Source organism: Pristiophorus japonicus, chromosome 11 (genome assembly GCF_044704955.1).
Source record: "Pristiophorus japonicus isolate sPriJap1 chromosome 11, sPriJap1.hap1, whole genome shotgun sequence".
NCBI lineage: Eukaryota > Metazoa > Chordata > Chondrichthyes > Pristiophoridae > Pristiophorus > Pristiophorus japonicus.
The window spans coordinates 213727159-213754070 of NC_091987.1; the positions used below are offsets into that span (position 1 = coordinate 213727159).

At 45.4% G+C, this 26912-nt stretch overlaps 1 protein-coding gene across 5 annotated transcripts in view; it reads right to left on the reverse strand.

The window, feature by feature from the left end:
• Positions 1–26912, reverse strand: part of kmt2a (lysine (K)-specific methyltransferase 2A) — a 173993-nt gene that overhangs the window by 23949 nt on the left and 123132 nt on the right. For all 5 annotated transcript variants that reach the window (XM_070894510.1, XM_070894509.1, XM_070894508.1 and 2 more), the window contains exons 20-29: positions 25395–25501; positions 23412–23549; positions 21752–21910; positions 17923–18040; positions 15587–15665; positions 14291–14451; positions 11999–12178; positions 5268–9783; positions 4223–4315; positions 1931–2019 (exon numbers count right to left, since the gene is read on the reverse strand). In XM_070894510.1, the coding sequence (XP_070750611.1) occupies positions 1931–2019; positions 4223–4315; positions 5268–9783; positions 11999–12178; positions 14291–14451; positions 15587–15665; positions 17923–18040; positions 21752–21910; positions 23412–23549; positions 25395–25501 (5640 nt within the window). The remainder of the gene's footprint in view (positions 1–1930; positions 2020–4222; positions 4316–5267; positions 9784–11998; positions 12179–14290; positions 14452–15586; positions 15666–17922; positions 18041–21751; positions 21911–23411; positions 23550–25394; positions 25502–26912) is intronic.

The window sequence follows — 26912 nt, forward strand, 5'->3', positions numbered from 1 at the left end:
ATTTTATGCTTTGTCAAATCGGGCATCTTGACATTTCAATAAAACAGACCACAGTAAAACTGATGTGCCAGAGAACTCCATGGATCTAACAGGAGATTGTGGTGCACAATTCTTGTTTGCAAAGTAAAAACAGCATCAACGTTGCAGGACAGTTAAAAATGATGGGAAAGAGCACTATATAAATATTGCTTAGGCCCCCTTGACGACACTGAATACCATCCTGTGACTGTAGGTGGCACCTCGGAGATTGTTTATGCTTGTGTTCCCTGCAGTGCCCCAAACAGGCACACTGTGGTACTGCAGGCCTAATTCTGAACCCTTTTGTTGGTCCTTTTAATTGCCCCCACCACTCCCTTATTTTTTTCTGCCAATTTCACTCCTCTTCTCCTGCGAGTGTTGACTTCTTACTGGGGTACAGACCCAGAGGTGGCAGCTGCCCTATGATCCTTCATGCAAGCTTTGGTGGGTTAATCAGAGAGGGGTCACTGCAGCGGAGCCTGCTCTTGTCCCTGCCCGATGTCTGCACATGCAAACCTTACAGGCATCGGGAGTAGGGTTTCCATGGAGCATTCATATTTCTTCCTTGGCTTAGATCAGCTTATTAACGCAAGGTCAGGGACTGAACCGTACATAGAATTACATGGTGTCTACAGCACAGAAACGGGCCATTTGGTCCAACAGGTCTCTGTCGTCGATTATGCTCAACACCAGTCTTCTCCCACCTATTCCTTTCTCCCTCATGTGCGTATCGAGCTTCCCCCTAAATGCACCCATTGGAAGAACCTACTTCCTTTCAGCGTAGGAGGTCCGACCTACACACAGCTGGGTTGCTGAGGGATGCTAGGTAATCTCAGTTAATGTTATTCGCTGATAATTCCCCTGATGTCAGAAATATAAACACATAGTAAAATCATAGAGGGTCAGAAACACTTGTTTCCTGGCTTCTTAGTCTGTGGCGCATCTGACTGCAAACTCCCAATGCCCTCACTACCAGCTTAGTCGGTTAATTTTGAAGGGGTGATAATAGTGCTTCCAATATACTTAGTTACTGGCTTTCCTCGCTTCACTACGAACCTCCGTGGGCTGCATTATTCCCCATTTGAGAAAAGTGACTGGCACCCTTACTCGCAGGCCTAGGCCCGTGCCGCTCCTGATGCAGCCTTTAACAAGCACATTACAGTTAGAACTAATTGAGCTGGGACTCCCAAAACTCCGGGGCTCGGGCCCCGTCACTCCAAGTCGTAGGACTGGATTTTAGGCTTTGCTGTTTTGGGGGCAAAAATGGAGGCGGGGCGAGAAAGTTACCGGCCGGGAATAGGTTGCGCTTTAGTAAAGAATTTTCGCCATGCGCCAGAGTGCACAGCGCGAAGGGAGGCTTTGCACAACTTTCAAGGTGCAAAAATGGGAACCTTGCGAACTAAAGTGCCAGGCCGTGTGCGCTCCGAGAGGGGAGGGTTGGGAAAGAGACTGTATTAAAAAACAAACACAAAAACATTCCCAAAACATTGCCCATGCCACCACAACACAAATCACTAAAAATTAAAAGAACACTCGCACTTACCTTTACAGCACTTTACCTTCATCACTGCCGCCGGCATGGCTGGACCACTCTGGTTTCCCAGGCGGTCATTGCGAGGCGCAATTCCAGGCAGACGGGTCGGGTTCGAATCAAAACTCGAACGGTGTCGCAACAAGAGGCGTTGCACACCCGGCACGGCCTGTCCCGGCAGGGCTGCTAAGCGCCGCCACAAAACCCGGCCCGAAGCTCCCGACCGGACGCAGGAGATCTTGCCGCCTCATTTCACACCGCTCCAGGGCGAAACCCGGAGCACAAAGGACCGGAAAATCCAGCCCACAGAACGGGAGCGCTCACATCAAAAGGTTCCACTTTTCCGTACAGACGCATTTGAAAACAATGCTTGTTGCTTACCAGTGACAAAGTCATCCTGTCCTTCTGTGTTGGATGTTGCTGTGTTCATGGGTTCAAAGGGCTGCAGCATTGGCATATGTTCCATTTGACTAAAGAAATAAAATGGCTTCTGTAACTGACAATGTATTAAGACAAATTTGCTGGCAATGGACTATTTAGGTAAACTAAATACGAGCCCCAAGTGCTTACGCAGTACCGTCAATTTTAAATGTTTGATAAATGCATTTTAAACGCTCAAGAACAGAGCTGAGCAATATGTTTATGCCAAAGCTATGCAACACTCTTTATTGCCTTAATAAATCCTTCTTAGGGGGGGTGGTAAGCAGGATATTTGAAATCAGGGTGGCTTCAAGTTGCCACACCGGAGAACCCTGCTTCAACCCTGTGTGATGGAATCAGCAGTGCTATTACTGAAGCAGGCTGCTCTCAGTAACTCTCCGGCACTGCTGCGAATGGCCAGCCAGCCTGACTCACTAATAGTACCTGGAGCGGGTAGAACTGTCACTGGGGGCCAGGACTCTTTGCACTTGTCTCTAGTTATCTCTGAAAAGCAATGGTCAAATGGGTAGAGTAAGGGTAAGGATAAGCTTACCATTAAACTGTGCACTGGCAAACTGCATGGTTTTCAGCTGGTGCAAGCCCTGTGCACACTAAGCCACCTACACCTAAACTTCCTACACTTAAATTAGAATTGTTTAGGCAAACAGAAAATTCTACCTTTAGGTTTCTCAGGAGCTTGGTTTGGTGATGGGTTTCCACACGTGTCAGACACAAAAAAACACTAATAATTAAGTATAAAGGTGAGTTTTGAAGGGCTATAGGAAGAGCAGAAGAGTGGACTAATTGGATAGCTCTCAAAGAGCCGGCACAGGCACGATGGGCTGAATGGCCTCCATCTGTGCTGTAGAATTCTATGAAATTATTTTATCCGAATTGAACATTTGCTGAATAATCAAACAAGTTTTCAGAATCATTTCCTCTCCTCCTGTTCCGATTGTGCAGCCTGTTGCTGATTCGAAGTGAGTTCTAAATCGCTATTCTCCATCTGTGAGCCGAGAGTGAGTGCTCAGATGGTGGAGGGCCTCTGTTCTCACACGATATCCACACATGCATGCTTTCCAGCAAAGGGTCAATCAGATAGCTATCAAGAGCAGGAACCTGGGCTGATTCCCTCTCTAGCCCAGGGCACTGAGGGCAATTGTAACACCTGGATTGAGATACTAGCTCATCAAAAGAGCTTGAACAGTCTTATTCAATCTTAAATCCATGTTTCATACGTCTTTGTTGAGCTAAAGTCCAGGGGGCCAAATTCAGCTCCCCAATAAGGCCCGTTATCACGCGTTTGCGGCAGCCATGCGGTGGCGTCGAGCGGCCGCCGATATCTGGTCGAATAGCCACCTCGAGCTAAATTTAGCTCGGGGGTTTTTCTGGCAGTCCCCACTTCCGCCCCGCTGCCGACCGGCCGTGCACGCGACATCAGTGCGCGCACCGCCGGGACCCTCCACCTCCTGCGAAATTTAGCAAGCAATATCTTATTTTTTCTGTCGGTGCACATTGTATACTCACTCTCTGCTCTGGCTGTGCGGCGGCCATTAAAGGCGAGGGCCCAATGCCGTGGTCGGCGTTTTAATTTTTTTTGCCAGCCGACTTCCATGTCAGCCGGACTATTATGCCCCCCGGGTTCAGCCGGGCCGCCAACAGGCAGCCTGGCAACCCCTCTTGGGTGCCAGGCCGCTGGCCCAGCCGAAACCCTCGCTGGTGGCCCCCATGTCCGATCGCGACTAATGGCGAGATACGTGGTGACAGACGCGCAATGACGTCACCACCGCTCCGCTGCTGAGTGACAACGGCGGAGAATCCGTCCCACCTTCACTTCCGCCCCTCACCAGCACTTACCGCTGCACTTCTGCCCCTGGCCGACTTCCTGGCAGATTCAAAAAAAGACAGAGGGGAATTCTGCGAAAGAGGGAACCGCTTCCGAAACGGCACCCAGGAGCTCAAAATCTTGACATAAATCATTTTAGCACTCTCTACAACTCCTCGGTTTCACTGACTAAGCTGGTTGATTTTCAGCGTTGATTGAAAGGGACCAAAACAACTTGTCCTCTCAGACATGGAAACAAAATGTGATCCCTGATTCAAGCAGTGGGTTAAACTTACTCCAGGTGGCAGATAATCATGCCTCAAATTACAGGACAGAAACGAACAAGCTTGCAAGCAGGTCTCTAAGATGAGGTTTGAAAGCTGGGATACATGTCAGCAGAAAGACATTTGACTGTAAGCTCTGCTCACCTTGGCGACTCAGAATCCCGGTGACAATCTTCTTGTTGCTCGTCAAGTTCCATTGTATCTTGCACGGTTGTCTTTATTCGTACTCGAATAGGCCTAAAATGATATTACATGTTACAAGCATTAGGCTCAAGGTACAGTGTTGCCACCAGATTTGTTTAGCATGTTGACACCAATGTGTTAAATGAAGAGCAAAATATTAAACTTGCTTCAGTGTGCTATCATGCTGTCCGTTACAGTCTTGTGTGATACGCTTAAGTCACTACCCGAGACTGCTCCCGCCATAGCAGCGACATCAGTATCTTTCCCTCGTTCAAAATGCACTCAACACAACCCAGGTTTGGGAGGGCAAAATCTGACTGCTTACTGCATACTCATAAGTTTTTCACAGTTCAAGTGGATGTTGTCTATAAGTTTCACTTACCCATTACACTTTATTGAATCCTAGTGAGGTATATGTATCGAATATAAAAATTGTGAACTACCATGCTCATCCAAAAGTTCAATTTAGTGGTGTACTACAGAGGGTCTGACTACAGACTGCTCCTGTTAATTCAAAGTTACTTGTTGCTTTTAAAAAAATAATTAATTATCCAAGAATTTAAATATTTGAAGTTTAGTCACTGTTGTAATGTGGGAAACGCGGCAGCCAATTTGCACACAGCAAACTCCCACAAACAGCAATGTGATAATGACCAGATAATCTGTCTGAGTGATGTTGATTGAGAGATAAATATTGACCAGGACACTGGGGATAACTCCCATGCTCTTTTTTGAAGTAACGCCATGGGATCTTTTACGTCCACCTGAGAGAGCAGACGGGGCTTTAGTTTAACGTCTCAGCGGAAAGACAGGCGAGTCCTATATTTAAGTGCACATACAGCCCTAGGAGGGTGACAATCATTAGATATATCAGATCACAAAAATATTTTCAAATACGTAAAATCTAAAGGATAAGATTTATGAAGCACTGTGCCACCCTTATCAGTTAAAAAGGACATGTATTAAACAACATCTTATTTACATGCTATGCACCTGAAGTTCTTACCCTGCAATGGAGGACAGAGGCATGATGGTTGAGTCAGTCTCCGGAACGGCTTGATGACCTCCAAAGGATTCAGTCAAAATGTGAGCTGCCTTGTGCTTTTTAATGCTGGGTTTGTCCAAAGCGGGAGATGCCCGTTTTATCCTGGGCTTGGCCCTCGGGGAGCTAGGAGACACCACGGTCATTGCACTGGCAGGAGACTGGTCCATGGTGCTGGAATAGACGGAGGTCACTGGAACTGGCGAAGCCATACTGGTGTTTGAAAAAACAACCGTGCTGCTCATGACGCTGGTTGACACGGTCAGCATGGTGGTTGACATTTGGCCTCCTGAACTGCAGACAGCATCCAATTGGGCGGTCGCTGCTACACCTTTGCTGGACAGAAGCTGAGTTATCTGTTGGTGTAGCTGATAGTGCCCCTCCTGGTCGGATGAACTCGGTGCAACTGGTACACCAACTGCTGGGGTGGAAGGCAGCAGACAGATACTTTGAGCTGGAGACAGGGGTCCACTGTTGGGGCTTTGTGGCGGTGCTAGATGTTGGAACATTCCTGCTGCAGGCAATGGCACCGCCTGATCTGAAAGTCCTAAGCTCTGTTGGCTAGCTTTGATTAGCAGATTGCTTATTGAGCCAGTGATGTCTGTGGTCCCTAGCAACATGGGAGTAGCCAAGGCGACTGCACTTTGACCCAGGATATGTCCTGTTACCGCACCCCCACTGGTCGCTGCTGTTGCTGCTTGCATGGATACAACATTCAAAACAGACTGGCCTGGACCCAACCCCGATACACTTCCTGCTGCCAAATGAGCGTTTTCTGGACCTGCCGCCCCCAGGGTTTGCTGAAGCTGAGGTACAGCCAAAGGTGCCTGTTCGAAATACATCACCGCAGACTTAGGCCGTTTGATTATGTTAGGAATTGTCCGCTGGGGTCCTGTACTAGCAAGTGCTCCTAAATCCACTAAAGCTGTCTGGTTCGCTATCCCTCCGGGGACCTGGGAAGGTGAGAAGTTAATCGAAGTCATATTAGGCACAATTTCTGAAGGAGAGCTGGAGGGTGGCTGATAGGAAGGTGCAAGCTTCTTGCCTTTTTTGGAAGACAGTCTGCTTATTGGTCTTTTCTTAGCTTGGGTTGATCCTGGACTGGAGGTCGTGGCAGTGACGAGCTCTGGCCTCTGACTGGGCTCAGAACTTAAAAGCTGCGGATCCTGAGGTGGCTGGACCCCGATTAGGAGGCCAGAGGCAGAGCCAGCGCTGTTGGGCTGAAAGGCCGACGCAGCGGGTCCTGCAAAGGAATGTAACTGAGGGTGCTGCGATAAAGTCATCAACCCTTTACTGCTGGTCATAGTAGCAGAAGTGTATATCGACTGGGAGGCTGGCAAGCTTACATTTAAACCTGTAGCTAAAGCTAGACTGCCTCCCATGGAAACGTTTTGTCCCAGGACTGCACTGTTTGTCTCTACAACTGCTTGTGCAGGACCCACTGAAGGCGCAAGGTTTATCTTTTGCGTAACACCGTTAGGATGCGTCTGGAGAACGTACAGCGGCTGCCCATGCTGATTGACGACAATGACGTTGTCGGTTCCTGGTTTAAGGAGTGGGGTTGCCGTCTGTACTGCGGTGTTGGTGACGGGAGCGGGCCCTGGACTGTCCGCTGGGCTTGTGGCGTACTTCTGACCTTGAGGTGGCACGGAAGGAGAAACGGATACCGGAAGGACGACTGGGGAGCTGGCGCTGACCCCAGTCAGGTCCTGGTTGTGTCCCTGTTCCACCTGACCGCAGCTCGGCGTGGCTAACTGCTCGGTGTCCATGTGGCTTTGCATGAACTGGTCTGAAGCCATGTGGCTTTCCCCAGGCGGCTCCACCACCGGATGCCCGATCAAAGAAACTTCGGCATCGTTCACCGTCACCGACTTCTCCCCCGTCACCGTCACCCCCTTCTCCACCGACTCAGCAGCGGGTATATTCAGGACTGACTGATCTTCCGACGAGGCCAGCTGCGATGTCGAGATGACGGTGAGGCTGCCGTGGCTTTGGTTGGAAACAGTTGGGCTGCACGTTGTCAAAACGGAGAGGTCGGACGGCAACTCCAGGGGCAGCTCGAATGGCTCCTCGGCAGGAATGGAGGCCGAGACGCCACTTTCCACAGGCTCGGTGCTGGGCAACGGTTGGGAAAACACTTCAAAGAGGCTGCCCATGTCCTTTCCTCTGTTACTAACCAGACCCAGACCCTCACCCAGTGTGATGAGTTCAGAAGACGAGGACTCTGGGCTTTCCCCTAGTGCCTGCATAGACTGAGTGTTTTTAAGGACAAAGTCCATGATGTCAGATGGGAGGATATTGCCACAGTCATCACTATTGTTATTGTCGGAGTCGTTGGCGGACTTCAACAAGTCTGTGTTAAAACTATCCAACAGATTCTTGTCTGAAGGCGTGCTGGAGTGGCCCCGCCTGGCAGTGTCTAATGAGGTGAGAGAAACCTCCCCTAAGGAGTCTTGGCCCTGAGACTTCACTCTGCTCACTGGAAGGCAGTTATCTAACTTTGAATCGTTACCTTTCAGGTCAGAAACCGTTTTGACGCCGTGGTCCTCCTTTTCCCCGTCAATGACCCCACTGTTGACGGTTCCGTCAAGGTCTAGATTTTCGGTTCCATTTTCTTTGGTTTTTATTTTGCTCACCTGCGTTGCTTTGCCGGTCACCGTGGTTACGCTGGCGTCACTCTCTGTGCCGTCATCAACACCATCGAGCTGGCTGATCCTGGGTAGGCGGCAGTCTTCCTCACCGTCAAAGAAACTGCACGGCTCGAGCCTTCCCTCTCGATCAGACGTGATGACGGTTCTGGTGAAATTGTAGTAGTATTCCATATCCTCGTCAGAAGACGTGCTTGGGTCATCGGCTCCGTCTACCTGTCCTTGAGTTGACTGCTCTCCTCTTTTCTTCCCTGAGGGATCTCTGTAGAACGGAAAATCCTCTTCACCATATGACTTGACACCATAAAAGGGAGTCAACCCAAAAAATGTTGTTGAGCGGGCCCGGGCACTGCGCCGGGGGTACCTCCTTTTGTTTGAATCATTATCCTGGGCTTTGTTCCCGTCCCCATCCTCCTGTGAAGTCTGATTTCCACACTGCAACACGTGCTTCTGAAACAGGTTTTTCACCCTCTGTTTGTAGACCTTGTTGCAAGTTGGACACCTCAGGACCTCCTGCTCATTTTCTGGACTTTCCGCCATTACAGAAGGCACGACTGAGGAGGACACGGCCTCGTCACCTCCCTGAGAGCTGGCCGACATGGACGTGGTCACATTTTGGTCATGATCCTCCTCAACTAGGTAGTCGGGTTCTAAACATCCGTGAATTCCTTGCTTTCGCGAAGTATGCGTTTCCTTTTTGCGAATGTCGGCCCGGGCTTTGTCTGATGAGGGTTGGACCCCATCCCCGACGTGTGTGGCCACAAGATGCTCAATACCGGCAGATTTGTCACCAAACTTCTGTTTCGGTTCTTCAGTAGCCTGAGCATTCTTATCTATTTCAGGCAGTGAATTGCTGGCTCCTTTTGCATTAACTGTTACATCTGCAGCAGAATCTGCACTTGTGCTACCCTCGAAATGCTTTACGGTCTGTACTTTGCTGTTTCTGGGGAGATCAGCGGAGGACACTTTAGTACCAGGTCTTTTCTCTGTGCAGTTTGACCGAGGGTGTTCATTTCCTGCAGCCGTGGTGTGACCGACTCCAGCAGACTGTAACCGTGTTCTCTCGCCGTCTTGGCTGTGGGCATGCTCCTTGCTTGTTTTCCCTGTTTGTGCAGAGTCCTTGTTTTGCTCGGCCGGCCTTCTTGAATCCTTTTGTTGAAAGGGTAACGTGCAGGCTTTCGTTTCTTTGGAGGCGGGTGCAACCGAGTTAGAGTTTGTGAGCGACCCGCTGTTATTACATGCCTCTTTCTGTGAAGGACGTGATACCGTTACTGTGGTAACTGAGGTAGACGTCTGTGCTAATGATGACGTTGTCACTGAGCCATCCAATGCATTGGCAGCTGTAGTAACTTCGCCTTTCAAAGCACCGCTTCGAGATTGGTTACCAGATGAGGATAGAGGATAATCTTTCGCACTGTAATGCCCAGTGGATGTCCTGTTAGGCTGGGAACCTAATGCATGAGAAACTCCTGCATGATGCATCGGGATGGAATCAGCGCTACTGATTCGTTGCCGGCTAGAAGGACCAGAATATCCTTGGAGTGAAACACCTGGTTTGTCTGAATGAAATGCTTTATGAACAGTCTCACCAGGTTGGCTCCCAGTCTCCGTGTCTGATGACACACTGAGGGATGACAGCGGGGACGTGTTAATGTTCCCACTCGATCTTACGTAGGTTATGCCCATTTGGGAAGGAGAGGCCATCTTGTGCCTGGAATGCTGTGGCGATACAGAAGACGTGCTGTGTCGCCTGGAGATGGTGCTACGCCTCCCCGACGACAGGAGGGCATCGGCAAATGTAACAATCTCATGAATCATCGGCGTGGGGCTCCCTTAGCAAGAAAACAAAAAGGTTATAGACTGTGACCACTCCTAGTCCCATTTCCACATTTGCTTATTGAGATGCTGGACACTGGCAAAATCAAGTATGTTCTACTTTTTAATATCAAGAATATGCATCAGAGGAAGACCATTCAACCCTTCCAAGCCTGTTCCGCCATTCAATTAGATCATGGATGATCTGTACCGCAACGCCATTTACCCGCCTTGAATCACTATCCCTTGATACCCTTATCTCGTAAAAAGTCTGATCTCAGTTTTGAAAAGCTTTTATTATGGGGGGGTTCCAAATTTCCACTACCCTTTGTGTGAAAAAGTGATTTAATTCCTAAACAGCCTGGCTCTAATTTTAAGATTAGGTCCCCATGTTCTGGATTCCCCCACCACAGGAAATAGTTTCTCTATCTATTCGACCAAATCTTTTCTCAATTTTAAACCCCTCAATCAGATCACCAGCTCAACCATCTTGTCATGTATCCTGCATGGTTACTGCTTGTACTATTACAAGGTGTGCCACCAGAGGGCACTGCAGCAGGAGACTCGTAGGTTACCTGTACAGGTGTGCCTGGCCTTGTATAAAAGGCAGGCCACCAGGTGTGATACGCACTCTGGAGTTACATTAAATGGACTAAGGTTTCTCGTGGAGTCATTATTAGAGCATCTGAAGACATAACACATTTAAACTCAAGGGAATACAATCCAAGTTTTTACAACCTCTCCTCATAATTTAACTCGTTAAGCTCTGAATCAAGCACTTAATCAGCTACAGTATGCTTCAGATGCAAAGTTAAGCTCCTTCCACATAGGACCAATAATGTGCCTTAATCTCCAACCTCTAAAGAGAAACTCTAATACATCACTGTGACACTGATTTACACCATCAGCCATGCATGTGGCCTCTGAGTATAGCTACAATTGCCAATTTAATCCCAAATGTCACAGGCTTGTAATCATCAGGAAATAGGTCGAGACTGCTCAAACTAATTTCATGTAGGACCTTTACAGATAGAATATAGAATATAAACACAGGAACATGAGTAGGTTGTACAGCCCTTGAACCTGTTCCTCCATTCAATTAGATCATGGCTGATCTGCATCTTAACTCCATCTACCCGCCTTGACTCCGTAACCCTAAAAACAAATCTAACAATATCAGTCTTGACATTTTTAATTGACACGCAGCCTCAGCAGCTTTTTGGGGCGAGACAGCTCCAGATTTCCGCTACCCTTTGTGAGAAGAAACGCTTTCTGACGATACCCCGGAACATGCTGGCTCTAATTTTAAGGTTATGCCTCCTTGTTCTGGACTCTCCCACCTGAAGAAATAGTTTCTCTATCATCCCTAGCAAATCCTTTAATCATCTTAAACACCTCAATTAGATCCTCTAAACTCAAGGGAATACAAACTTCGTCTATGCAACCCGTCCTCAAAATTTAACCCTTTTAGTCCCAGTATCATTCTGGTGAATCTTCGCTCTACCCCCTCCAAGGCCAATATATCCTTCCTGAGGTGCTGTACTCTAGATAGTAGAGAAAGACTTTCATCCTATCAAATTGAGTAGTATTCAAACCCAAGCCAAACGATAAACCACAGCATCATCCAAAATCTACTTTCACACCAGCAGAAATGAAGACACATGCTGGTTTACCTCTTCAACAAACATGAATATTGCTACAGAATACACTAAACAATTCAGAATGTAAAAAAACTAAAACGTATTAAAAAAATTAAGTTTCAACTGGCCAAAAGTGCACTTCAAAGGATTTCCTTGGGAACATCTGAAATATATACAATTTTCTTCAAATAAACCCACGATCTGACTTTTCTGTAAACTTTCTGTATAGATTTCAGAAAAATAAAAAAATATGGTTTATATTTACAATGATATAATTATATCAACACACAAACATAGAAAACGCTCAATACATCTGTATGAAATCCCTTCCTCCTGAGACATTAGCTGGTTTATGGTAAACAGTTTGATACATCTGTTAAAAGAGTGGATGAAGGGATTTCATACGAGCTTGTTAAGTGAGAGCCATTATCCACACAGCATAATTTTACGGCCATAGCAACATTCTGGATCTCAAAATATTTATCTATTTAGTGCCCTCTTCTACAGATTGCTGTAAACTCCTGCGTTAATATATAAACTAGGTAATACCCCATGAAATAAAGAGATCAACACTGTGTGGCAGCTCAGTTACCTGGTGATGGAAGGGGCCGTGATCCGGTGCTTGGGGATCGTCGTGATGTGGAGAAACTGGATATCTGAATCCGACTTCCCGACTGCAATCTAGGAGGTATTGGCCCCGGCATGTGAGAGGGTGGATGATGGTCTGGTATTTCAGATGTACTTGTGTTTTGATTCTCTGTCGTGTCAATTTCTGTCAAAGAAAAGCCAAATCACTCGTTGGGGTTTCTCCATGGGACGTGGCCCATACAATGATACAGCACAGAAGGAGACCATCGTGACTGTGCAAGAGCTATCCAATGAGACCCGCACTCCTTGATGTATTGTTTGATGGAGGAAAGGTGTGTGTGGGGCTTGAGGACATCGCCCAAGTTTGTAGATATCGAACTGCAACTTTACCTCTTTGCACCCAATTGTAAAGATGCAGTTATCCCTCGATCAGCCGCACTCCTGAACATAAACAGTAAACGGCAACTTCAGATTTCCGAAATCCTCAAGTTCCGGTCAGAACGCTGCCAGCTTGCTGTCATCCTGACCGCAAATTCCGGGCCAATATACTTTTAACTTCTTGTTCTTATTTCCTGCTCCTGCTTGTGGTTTATTTTTTTTTAAGATATATTAAGGAGTTCACATAAGATATTTAGGGCTAAAAATTGGGCTGCTTAGCGCCACCTGTTAGCGCTTACCAGCAGAGTGCCACGCTGTCTCCCGCGACCTTCAGTGGGGGTTTAGCAGCAGCGCTAACAGGGAGTGCTGCGCACTCTAGCGTCACCTACTTGATGACGTCAATGAGTATGCAATGTCCCTTCAGCGTTGCGATCGCAAACTGGATTGGTTTTGCCCGCCGCTAATCCTGACAGGGAAAGCAGGCTTCTCGAAGAAGCTCCCGGAGCGACATTTCAACGGTTGAGCAGGTGGGTGTTTAGGATTGACTTTATTTATATTCATTTAACTCTCTTAGCTGTTCAACACTGTAAACATTCCCCCCCTTCCTTTTTTGTCCAGTTTTCGGGTGGTCCAGCCGACATCCCCTTTAGGCGCTTTGATGCCGGTTTCCTAGCACCACAACTTCATCAGCGCTCCCTCGATAGCGTCCCAAGAATCAGGGTTAGCGCCCTAAGAGGAGTATGGAACGCTTCTTGAGGCGCTAAAAATCAATATCCTCATTGGAGGCGGTAAACGTCGCCAGGCGCTAAAATTAGCGACCGCCTCAAACCGGGCTGTACCGAATTTTTAGCCCTAAGTTTCTCTCCATTTACCTCGCTCTAAAATAAACAGGTTAACATCTCCGTTAAAACAGCAGACACAAGAACTGGACGTGAATACTGTGCGATAATATTACACAGCATCATTTCCAGACTTGGGTCTCCTTGTGCTAACCACCATCTCTGGTGAGTCAGACAGGCAATCTCCTCAGTAAAAGCTGCATCTGACAAACAGGAAGCATACCGCATCAGTCCAACATGACTGATGTCTGATTTTCTCTCTCTCTCTCCCCCTCCCTCCTCCATGGCCACTTCTCAGGATCTCTGTAGCAACCATAATCACAGATGCAAAATACTTAAGTCCCCTACTCCATAGGATGGTGTGTTGGGATTTCACTCTGCAGTAAACGATTTCAGAAGGTTACTACAAGTGAAGTTTTACTTTGTGCCATGAACTTGCTGAGCTTTTACTGTACATGGATATCTTCCCTTCCTTCACCGCCATGCATTACTTAAAAGCAGACACAAACAAATGGAAGCTTTTTATTTTTAATCCGCAACGCTAAATTTAAGCTTACAATAGAATTTTTACGGTTGCCTCCATTTTCTTGCATATGTGGGATTAACACAACTACAATGTCATCAGATACAACAGCCAGAGCTCATTTAAAAAGTGAATTATGACACCAGCTCATCACAATGGGAATGAGTTTTTAGGACGTCGGTTGGCTAGAAACAGCAAACAAGCAGAAACCATTGTCAAGCCCCACTGCGCACTGGTGTTAGATCAGCAACTTTTAAAATTTGTAGCCGGCTGGAAGCGCCTTGGTTTAAAAGCTTAACCAAAAAACCGGCACTTCCAACAATGCAGCATTTAGTCAGGCAGATAAAGGGCTCAAGTCCAGGAGTAGGACAAAAAATGAAAGATTCCTTGTTGAGTCACGCTAAGCAACCTCTCCCAGGTGGCTTTGGCTGCTCTGGAGATGGGCTCCAATTGAAACATTAAGGAGTCTTTGCTTTTTCAGATGCTGATCAACTTACTGCGCATTTGTTATTTTTCTTATACGAGCAAAGGGACGATTTCGGACAATGTCCTGTACCTGTTGGACTGCTCGGACTGTGTGTTATGGTTCTGTTTTCACTGTGCTCTACAGTGCTGTTTTCTTCTGCTTCCACAGGAGGCGGTCGATGTTCCAGGATCTTGCACGTGTACACACATCGCTTCCTCGCGTCAGTCGTGCTCCAGTACACCCTTGAGCACCTATCAATTTACAAAACATGCAGCAACACGTTATCAGAAATATGCGTGAATCAAAGTAATCGCAGCCCAGATCAGTGCGAGCCAACCACCAGAAAAAAGCTACTCACTTTAATTTCTTACTACCAGCATTTGGATTTCTTTTTTAAATTGAGACGCAGGGTCAAAGCACAGCATGCAGTTTTGTTAAAAAGGAGTTGGATAAGTTGAAACAAGTTATGAAGTAGTGGGTAACTGACACCAAGCTTGACTTCGACATCTCTTAATTCAAAGTTACTTCATTCAAATGCTCTTAATTCATATTACAATAATAAAGCACATGGAACTTGTGCTGGCTCATTTAAATTTCTATGGATAACTCAAATTTTTTCCGAGCTGACTGAATTATAACAGTAGACTGCAGGAGGTAGTGAAGCCTGAGAGAAGTAAGCAGTTGAGGGTGATTCTGTAACATGGTACTCCCTGCGGTAAGCCCTACTTGTAGGGATGGCGGGTCAGAGAATTGGGGATACAAAATTCTAGCCCTAACTCCGACCAACTCTCCCTGCAAGCACGACTTTCCCAGTTGGAGTGTGGGATCAGCCACTTGATTGTACTGTATCATCAGCACCTGGTAAACAATAAATCCATAATGTTATGAATAAAAATAGTAACCTCAACTCAAAATGTTTACATCTTGGTTATTGGGATGTCAAACCTAAATCTAATCTGCACGGGTTAGATAAAAAGAAAAATCTGAAAGAGCAACAGGAAATTGTGAATTAATGCTGGAAATCTCAGTGGGTCAGGATTTGTGGAGAGAAAAGCAGAGTTAACATTTCGGATTGACGGTTAACTCTGTTTCTCGCTCCACAGATGTTGCTTGATCCGCTGAGATTTCCGGCATTTTCTGTTTTTATTTCCAATTCCAGCAACTGCAGTATTTTGCTTTTGAGAAAATTATGCAAGATGTCCACATGAAACACAGTTTCAAATGCTAACAGGGCAGCTGGGAGCTGCCATTTTTTTTATTACGATAAAGACTGATCCTGAAACCAGCAACTGGAATATTAACAATACTGAAGGGCACTGTGCATAAAGTGTCCTGTGTGCACAGTCCCACACACACCCTGTTTCACAGCAATGCGCGGACACTTACTGATAGCCGATAGGAAACAGCTTGGCTTCACAGTCAGAGAGATCATTGAGTATCCCCAAACAGTCTATTGTCATGGAACCTAGATTAAGGGATGAAACAAAACATTATTCAAAAAGAAAATGTCTTATAGGATCACAGAAATTTACAGCACGGAAGGAGGCCACTTCGGCCTATCGTGTCCATGCCGGCCGACCAAGAGCTATCCAGCCTAATCCTACGTTCAACCTCTTGGTCCATAGCCCTGCAGGTTAGGACACTTCAAGTGCACATCCAAGTACTTTTTAAAATGTGGTGAGGGTTTCTGCCTCCACCACCCTTTCAGACAGTGAGTTCTAGACCCCAACCACCCTCTGGGTGATGACATTTCCCCTCAAATCCTCTTTAACCCTACCAATTACTTTAAATCTGTGCCCCCTGGTTCTTGACCCCTCGGCGAAGGGAAATAGGTCCGTCCTATCCACTCTATCTAGGCCCCTCATAATTTTATACACCTCAATAAGGTCTCCCCTCAGCCTCCTCTGTTCCAAAGAAAACAAACCCAGCCTATCCAATCTTTCCTCATAGGTAAAATTCTCCAGTCCAGGCAACATCCTCGTAAATCTCCTCTGTACCCTCTCCAGTGCAATCACATCTTTCCTGTAATGTGGTGACCAGAACTGCACGCAGTACTCCAGCTGTGGCCTAACTAGTGTTTTATACAGTTCAAGCATAACCTCCCTGCTCTTGTATTCTATGCTTCGGCTAATAAAGGTAAGTATTCCATATGCCTTCTTAATCACCTTATCTACCTGGCCTGCTACCTTCAGGTATCTGTGGACATTCATTCCAAGGTCCCTTTGTTCCTCTACACTTCCCAGTGTCCTACTATTTAATAGGAATTCCCTTGCCTTTTAGCCCTTTGTTAGTCTGTGTTAATCTTCATGAAAAAACATCGAGGCTAAAAACAAGAATGCAGTGAAGCCAGTCAGTCCCAAATTATTATTATTATATTTTTTTTACAGACATTGCTAATTTCACTATAAATTTAAGTAAGTTCCAGATTAAGCACCTGTAAATACCTGAAATTCCAAAGGAGTAACTACATAGAATGTATAACACAGAAACAGGCCATTCAGCCCAACTGGTCCATGCCAGTGTTTATGTTCCACACAAGCTTCCTCCCACACCCTGAATGCCTACAGTACATTTTATGCTCCCCAGTCCCCACCCGCAGGCAGAATCAGATCACTATATGTAAATACGGTGAAAATTCAAAGTAGGACTAATACATCTAGCTAATCTGAAGATGTTGCAGGTCACCAGAGGCACAGCTTATGGCACCAACGATCCAGGCTAAACACAAGTAGCGCCAATTCCACTGGGCACACGTCTGTTATTAAGCTATCCAGCAAATCCAGGCAGAATATGGAAATACGCCATCGCTGTTAGAATGCACCAGTCAAGTCAGATTGCCCTACTATAGCAACGGCCTCACTCGAGTAAACTCGCACAGCGAAATGACTATAGATTCATCAATGTTTTGTGAAATTCATTCTCAATCTCAAATTTTTAAATGCAATCGGTGTGAAAGTTTGTTCATTTACAAATGCTATTAAATTAAAAAGACTTGCATTTATATAGCGCCTTTCACGACCACTGGTCATCTCAAAGCGCTTTACAGCCAATGAAGTACTATTGGATTGTAGTCACTTTTGTAATGTGGGAAACGCGGAGGTCAATTTGCGCACAGCAAGCTTCCACAAACAACAATGTGATAATGACCAGATAATCTGTTTTTGTTACATTGATTGAGGGATAAAAATTGGCCAGGATACTGGGGATAATTCCCCTGCTCTTCTTCCAAATAGTGCAATGGGATCTTTTACGTCCACCTCAGGGGGCAGACAGGGCCTCGGTTTAACGCCTCATCCGAAAGACGGTAACTCCGACAGTGCAGCACTTCCTCAGCACTGCACCGGAGTATCAGCCTAGATTTATGTGCTCAAGTTCCTGGAGTGGAACTTGAACCCACAACCTTCTGACTCAGAGGCGAGTGAGCTACCCACTGAGCCACAATGAACACATTAAAAATCTAAGACTGTCGAAAGAGCTTGCCTTTTACCCTGCGTACCCTTGGGCGAAGAAATGACACATTACACTGCACCATCCAGTCTCCTCATACAGATGTTTTCACCTACTAAAAAAACCTACCTCTATGACCAAGCTTTTGGTCACGTGTCCGAATATCTCTTCATGTGTCGGTGTCACATTTTGGCTGCTAACGCTCCTGTGGGACATTTGGGACGTGTTTACTCCGTTAAAGACACTATATAAATGCAAGTTGCTGCTGTACTAACCAATCATCATGTGGATACTCTCTGGCTCGAGGCCCGTCAGAAACTTCCTTCTTAAAGTGATGTCCTCAAAGTCGACGAAAACCCTTCGCAAAACCTGAAACCCATCCTCTGCAACAGTCTGTAACAAACATTGCATGGTATATCAGGACTGACTGAGAACATACAAAGCACTCAGCATGTGCCTCTCCTTGTATCATTGCAGAATTTGTGCAGAAAATATTGGGAAAATTAAGTAGCACATTTCTACAGCATTGACTGATAAAGCAAAGTCATAAAAAAGCTTCAAATGATTTTCTTAGGCTGCAAAAATTGTATTATTCATCTTTTTCTGTCAAAAAATGTAAGGGGCCACGTAGATAAAATGCATCCTGGGCTACATGACACGGTAGAGGTAGTTTTGCAGCCCCTGTGAAATGAGTTTGGATGCTGATGACCCAATTATCAGTGGAAAAAATATTTCTTGCCTGTGTCATTTGGGGAAAGTGGAGATAAATCAGTCGCAATCAGGGAGTGAGAACCACTCCAGTTCCCTTGCACACAGCTTTCAATGGCTGGCTGCAGAGTGGTGATGGCATATGTCTGTGTCAGATTATCTGCCTGCATTCTCTGTCAGCGATGGGCAAAAGCACAGTTTCAGCAAGGAAAAAAATTGCACGGTGATAGGGAAACAGTGGGGGGAGAGAGATTAACTGGACAGCTCTTTCAAAAAACAGCAGGGGTCCCGCGGACTGGGAGAAACACAGCGAACGGATGCAAAACAAAATAGTAAGAGCTACAAATAGGGAATACGAGAAAAGGCTTGCGAGGGATATCAATAACACCAATGGTTTTCTACAACTATATTAAGAGAAAGAGGGTAGCTAAGAGTAATGTGGGCCCCTTAATGACAGATGCAGGTGGTGCTGTAATTGGAAATCAGGAAATGGCAGGTTTACTAAATAGCTACTTTGTGTCAGTCATCACAGTAGAGGATGAGAATAAAATACCAGAGATACATGGAAAAATAACATTAAATCAAGGGGAGGAACTAACTAGATTCAATACAAGTTAAAATGGAGAACTAATGAGATTAAAGATAGACAGATCTCCAGGACCCAATGGATTCCACCCCACGGTATTAAGAGAAGGAGGTGAGGAAAATGTTGATGCGTCTCCAGTCGTCTCTTGCCACTGGACAAAGGCCTAGCTCTCTCAAGGCCATGTGGTGGCTGATGTGCAATGGTCACCACACGTTAAAAAAATCCACACAGAGGCATTTTCCACCCTCTCAACTGGAATTCAGGACTGGGACATAGGGTCCTCCATTGAAACATCTGTGAACTCATGTGGAAGCAAGTCATCCTCGTTCGAGGGACTGCCTTTGATGATGATGCTTTAGTTATGATCACCCAAAAATTCTCTCGATTCAGGAATTGCCCCCTTGCATTGGAAAATTGCCACTGTCACTCCACTGTTTAAGAAGGGTAAGAGAGATAAATTCGGGAACTATAGGTCTATTAGTCTAATGTCAGTTGTGTTACTAGAATCTGTTATTAGAAATAGTGACTGAACATTTAGATAAATATGAGCTGATCAGAGAGCGCCAGCATGGATTTGTAAAGGGCAAGTCATGTCTAGCGAATCTAGTTGGAATTTTTGAGGTGGTAACGAACGTAGTAGACAGGGAGTGTCTATGGATGTTATTTATATGGACTTCCAGAAGGCATTCGACAAGGTTCCATGTAAGAGACGGTTAACAAAAATGAGAGTGCATGTTATTGGAGGCAACCGATTGGCGTGGATAGGGAATTAATACGGAGGTAGGAGACAGAAGGTAGGGATAATGGAGAATGGGTACCTACTCATTGGCAGGGTGCGACTAGTGGTGTCCCCCAGGGATCTGTACTGGGGCCGCAGCTTTTCACTATTTATTCATGACTTGGGTGAAGGAATAAAGAGCCATATATCTAAGTTTTCTGACGACACTAAGTTAAGTGGCACAGTAAATATTGTAGATGGGAGCAAAAAATTGCAATGGGACATTGATGGATTAAGTGAGTGAGCAAAACTGTGGCAGATGGAGCTCCCATAAGAAAGATAGATCAGAGTATTTTCTAAAGAGCGAGAAGGTAGGAGCTGTGGATGAGCAGAGAGATTTAGGGGTCCAAGTACTGAAATAATTAGAGGCTAATGGACAGCGACAAAAAATAATTAATAAGGCTACTGGAATGTTGGCCTTTATCTAAAGGTGTCTGAAAAGGATGGAAGGTGTGTAACAGCTGTAGAGAGGACTGATGAGACCCAATTGGAGTCACTGCATTCAGTTCTGGGCACCACATCTCAGGGAGGATATACTGACCTTGGAGGGGGTGCAGTGCAGATTCACCAGAATAATACTGCGCCTCAAAAGGTTAAATTATGAGGACAGGTTGCACAGACTAGGCTTGTATTCCTTTGAATATAGACGATTAATGGGTGATCTAACTAAGGTGTTTAAGATGGACTTGAGAGGGTAGATGGAGAGAAACTATTTCTTCTGATGGGAGAGTCCAGAACAAGTTAGCACAACTGTAAAATGACAGCCAGGCCATTCAGGGGTGATGTCAGGAAGCACTTCTTCACATGAAGGGGAGTGGAAATCTGGAAGTCTTTGCCCCAAAAAGCTGTTGAGGCTAGATCAACTGAAAATGTCAAAACTGACATTTTTAAAGTTTTGTTAGGCAAGGGTATTAAAAGTTATAGGGGGAGAAATTTGGCTGCTTTGCGCCTCCTGTTAGCGCCTGCATGTGGCGGTAACGGGGTGCCAAGGGGTTACTGACCGGACGCGGCAAATTCATCAACACCCGCGGACCTCCCTGGCAGTTTTGCGCTGGCGCTAACACTTGCTGCTTCGCTCTCCTGCGCCCCGGTTGTGACATTCGCTCCCGCCCCTGCTGCATCGCCGGGCACCAACAACGGCAGCAACAGGAGGCGCTGTCGCCTGGGCTGGCCACTTGGGGGAGAGCGATGTTTAAAGGCAGTGGTGGTCAGGGAGGGAAAACTTTATTCTTCGCACCAGTCTGGTGCCTGCTGATTGTTTTTGGCGGCACATTGCTGTGCGATTTCTCAAACCTTCACTCTCTGACAGGGTGCTTGGGGCTGTAATGGAAGACGTGCAGGTCACATGGCCCCATAAAAACCCAGAATTGGCCCCTCCCTTTAAGCGAGGGAAGAAGCCTGTGATGCTGGCAGCACTGCACTGAACATCCTAGAACACTCTGCCGCCACCGCCACTCTAATACACTTTAGAGAAGTGGTAGCGCTTGATGTAGCGCTCCACTTTCCTCTTGGAGTGCTAAAGCTGAAGTTACCGGGATGAAGAAAGGATTATCGCGTGCCGATACTTTTCTCACTTCTCAAAAGATATCGCCGCAAACGGGGCGCAACGTAATTTCTAGCCCATAGAACCAAGGCGGATAGTTGGAGTTTAGATACAGATCGACCATGATCTAATTTAATGGTGGCACAGGCATGATGGGCCGAATGGCCTCCTCCTGTTTCTGTGAAAGAGCCGGGGGTCGAATGGCCTCCTCCTGTTTCTGTGAAAGAGCCGGGGGCCGAATGGCCTCCTCCTGTGCTGTAAGATTCTATGATCAATTGAGCTTTTCGACTAGAAAAATAGTCATTTAACAGGTGGGCTTCCTTCTATGTGTTGGGGAAAAAATGATTGCGTGGCCACTTTGCTCAGAGATTTATTGAGAGCTGGATTCCGCCATATATCATCGTGCTGATTTTCTGAGTTTGCATTAGCTGGGGAGCCTCGGCTACTGGCCATAATTATTGGAGAATCATTCCTATCGCTTGAACCCACCTCTCCTTTGACTAGATCTTTGTGCCGCTGACAGTACACCTTCTTGTCATCAAGGAACACGCAATTCTTTGCCCGAGCGCACATGAAGTGATAGTTGCTCTGACAGGATGTGAGACAGCAGCCAACAGTAGCCCCGGCCTTCTGACAACGTTCACAGCGCTAAAAAACAAACAGGATAAATAGTCATTGCTGATGAAATGTTAAATTTAGATTAAATGACTATTTTTAAAATAATTAACCTAACTTATAAAGGTCGTTTGTCCTGATATAGCAAGCTTGACTTTATAAAAAAGGTTAATTCAAATCCCACCTATGCAACGATGCAACTGCTTTTAACTTACCCACATTAAGGGATCAGTGTCTGTACAAACAGCGGTATCAGAGTGCTCAAATTATCAAGATGGTTTATATATAGAATGATTCATATCCAAGAGTGAGTTACTGTCAAGAATCTAATAAAGGAGTTTGGATGGTTTAACTGTAGATTAATAGATACCTGGGAGTGAGTTAACAGTTAACTCAGCCGGCAGAGACATTATGGGTCGAATGGCCTCCTTCTGTGCCTTAAATTTCCATGATTCTATGAACGAGCTCAGCGTGGTTACTAGCACAGTTAGCATTGGTACCAATTTTCGCTAGGGAATAACTGTACTCAAGCCAATATTTATTAATGCAATATGATACACTTCATGTGCGATACTCTTAACTCATTATCTCACCTTAAACTGCTCCCACCACTACCATCACCAGTTCTAGACCTGTAACCCTTCACCCTACTGTTATAGTATTCAAAACGCTCTCTTCAGAAATGAATTATGGGGTGGTATTGAATCTAACCGAGGTGTACAAATAATTGATACGAATGAGTTACAGGCTGGAATCAGCCACTGGTCTGACTAGACTGAACCTCCATTTTAATTCTTTCTGTGATTATATTAAGTATGTGCCCTTATTATTATCTTGCAGACCAATAGAAACAAGTTATATTTTTAGTAATAATCCCAAGTCTATGCCCCCATCATCAACCACTGGATACAATCTTTCACCACTTACCCTTTTATAATTTTGAATATCTCTATCAGATTCCCCTTAACCACTTGCATTCCAGTCAAAAAAAGAACCAATTTTTCTAGCCTTTTTGCATAACTATAACTTTCCATTCCTGCATTTCTGAAACATTCTACTGAAGCTTCACTGTACTCTCTCCATGACTTAATATCCTGCCTTTAATAGGGGTGCCTAGAACGACACACAAAATTCCAACTGTGGCCTAACCAATTTATAAATCCAACTTTACTTCATTGCTTTTTTATTAAATGCAAATACCCAGAATCGAATTTGCCTTTTTAACCTGTACTTCCACCTCTAAAGATCTACATATCAGCACCCGGAGATTCCCCCGACACGGACACTCTTTAAGAATCTTAACGTTCTTTTCCCAATTTTCACCAATGGAATGAACTTCACTCTCACATCACTGCTGCTTATTCATCATTCCAGGCCTCTTGTGATTACTAGATATATTCTCTGCATTTTGTTCCAGGAAAATACAAGACCCCCCCCTCCCCCACCCAATTGTAGGAACATGAAAGCTCTTTGCCCATTACATTACACTAATGATCATGTTAGGATATTGCTTGGGAACTCTACTAGAACTCACCAGTTGCTTGCCTCTGATAACAGCCATGTGGACGTTCTTCAATGAGCCATCATCATCCTCAAAGACCTCTGCTGACCACAAGGCGCAGTTTATGTGTGTCCACTCATTCTGACCGATGTACAGAAGACGTCCAGCATCCTAAATGATCCAACAGTTCTATCAATACCTGCTTCCAAGGCAGATTCCATGACACAATTGATAAATCTACACCACATGTCCCGAAGGTTAGTTCTCGCAGTGCACACTTAAGATTTCCTTTTGGCTAACTCAAATGAAACATTGCAACATTTGTTTTCCTCAGCTAGCTTTAGTGAATCTGCAGGTGGATTGTTGGAAATGCTCACAAAGCTCTTCAGTCTGAACAACTTTCAGAATGCAGCAGGAACTAAAGATTCTGCAAATATACCTTGCTTTTATTGGCTTAATTTCATTAAGGAAAGAAATTGAATACTTTATATTTTACTTATTTATTTGTCTCTGTTCTCAGGATGTGGGCAATTTTCTGGCATGGTCACATTTATTGGCTTATACCTAGCTGCACTGAGAAGGTGGTTGTAGGCCTTTGCCTTGAACTTTGTGGTGATGTTAAGTAGGGAATTGCGGGATATTGACCCGGTGGTGATGAGGGAACATCAACATAGGTCCATGTCAGGATGGAGGGGAAGCTGAAGGTGTGTCTTTCTTACTTCTGGAAGTCACAGAGGGAGATGCTGTCGATGTAACCATGATGCGTTGCTCCAGCGCATCCTGTAGTTTGTACAGGGTACCAGTGATAGAGGGTGTAGACATTGAGTCCAGTGGCAGGGGCGCCGATTAAGCGAACTGCTCTGTCCTGGAAGGTTTCGGGCTTTGAGTGTTGGAGCTACAACCGTCCAGTTGAGCAGTATGTATTCCATCACATTCCTGACTTGAGCCTTGTAGATGGTGGAGAGGCTTTCATGGTTCAGGAGGTGGGACACACCCTGGCTCTACCCTTGTTACCACCGTCAGGACATGGCTGGTCCAATCAGCTTCTGTTGATTGTGGCCCTCAAGCGGTTGATGGTGGGAACTTGGCGACAGTGGTGCTTTTGGAAGTTCAATGGGTGATCACTGGGCTCTCTCTTGTTCAAGGTGGCCATTACCGGGCACTTATGTGGCACAAACGTTAACTGCCACTTGTCAACCCAAGCCCGGATGCTTTCCAGGTCCAACTGTAGGCTGGAACAATTGAATGGAGCAACACTCAGCAACTTTAGAATTGTACACAGCTGCTTTCATTCACTCCAGTTAACCAGTTTTAATGTACAATCTCTTATAAATACATTTGTAATTATGAAAATTATATAAATAATTCCTGATTTTGAATTGAATGATTATGGAACCAATTTAGAGCACATCCCAGTAACACCTGCAAAACATGGGACCAGCATTTGTAGCAATGTAGCACTCTCGACTACCTAATTATGCTGAATTCCCAAAACAAAGGCAAGCAACCCACCGTGGAATAAATCAATCAATCAATCACACTACAAGTTTTTAAACCTTGTTTGGAAGAATACTGCTGTTTTTTTTTTACATGCACAAAAATAAACAGCACAACACTTCAGATTTGAAACCAGTGTGTTTTAACGACTGGTTTGGAGTCAAATGACGAGATGCACTGCATCATCTCGCCAAGGCTTCTTCAACAGCACCTTCCAAACACGTGATCTCCACCCACCTAGAAGGACAAGGGTAGCGGGCACATGGGAACACCATCACCTCCAAGTCACACGCCATCCTGATTTGGAAATATATTGCCTTTCCTTCATCATCGCTGATTCAAAATCCTGGAACTCTCACCCTAACAGCATTGTGGGAGTACCATCACCACACGGACTGCAGCGGTTCAAGAAGGTGGCTCACCACCACCTTCTCAAGGGCAATTAGGGATGGACAATAAATGCTGGCTTTGCCAGCTATGCCCATATCTCATGAACAAATTTTTTAAAACGATACTCACGTTTCTGTTGTCATCTCCATATTTCAGGCAAAGCACACACTGCCTATTGTCTTCCACATCAGGAGGAGGATCGATATCAGGACTGTCCTCTCTGCTTCTGTCAGAACCTTACAAAGAGTACAAATTGAAGTTATTCCATTATCTGCATAGGTAGCAATGAATAATAATTACTGTTCCTGAATAACTCCTCCAAGAGTTTCACATGAAATACTGAACTGTTCCAATTAAACAGGGCAAAATATTCTGACGGCAATTAGTCAGAATTGGGTTTCAATAGGGTATAAAAGGCGGCATGTTACTGAGAGAAGAGGTGATTAGTGTGTTAGCACAGCCCCTTCTGTGCTAGGCTCCGAGACTGAATCCAGTTCAGTGTGGTGAGACAAAACTCAATCTGCCTGCAGGCTGAAGGGACCCTAGACGAGTGTGGGCTCAGTGTGGTTCCTACTGCTGTGGGCTCATGAACCAAATTGCTCCTCAGTCGGCATTAAGTTGATGATCTCACTCAGAAAGACTGCATTATAAATCCCTGGTTAGGCCCCAGCTGGAGTATTATGTCCAGTTCTGGACACCAAACTTTAGGATGGATGTCAAGGCCTTGGGGTGCAGAGATTTATTAGAATGACAATAGGGATGAGGGACTTCAGTTGTGCGGAGAGACTAGAGAAGCTGGGGTCTTAGAGGAGAGAAGGTTAAGGGAAGATTTAATAGAGATCAAAATAATACGGGTTTTTATAACGTAAATAGGGAGATGCAGATTTAAGATAATTGACAAAAGAACCAGAAGGGAGATGAGAATTTTTTTTAATGCACCAATTTGTTCTGATCTGAAATGCATTGCCTGAAAGGGTGGTGGAGGCAGATTTAATAGTAACTTTCAAAAGAGAATTGCGATATATGTTTGAAATGTAAGTACAGTATTTGCAGGACAATGGGCAAAGAGCTGGGGAGTGGGACTAATTGTATAGCTCGTTCAAGGAGTGGGCACAGGCATGAAGGGCCGAATGCCCTCCTTCTGTGCTGTAAGATTTTATGTCACACTGCCATTTATCTCATTGAAACAATTGTCGCATGAGCCACATGCATCGACTCGTGCACTAATGAACACAAGGATTCATCCACGAGATTCATCCATCGGAAATTGTCAAAGCCACTAACAAAAATGCAGCTTCTTTTGAGGAGGAGAAAAAAAAGTGTCCTACCATTTTTCTATGGCTTAGTTATGAAGCAATGCAACGGTATACATTTCTATTGGGGGGAAAACCTGGAAGATAATTATTTTGGAATGAAGTTTAATGTTTCGCTATGATTTGATAAAGATTTACAGATGCGAAGTTCCCATTAAGAGTGTTGTTTATACACAAGCTGTGCTCTTTAGGTTTACAGTTTCGGCCCAATTTCACACATCATTCACAGACACTGACTAGTAGCTACATGGTGTGTGTGTGCTCCACACCCATAAATAGTGTCCGATCCAAATGTGTACAACAGACTGAAGCCAAACACGGAGGATTCTTTCTA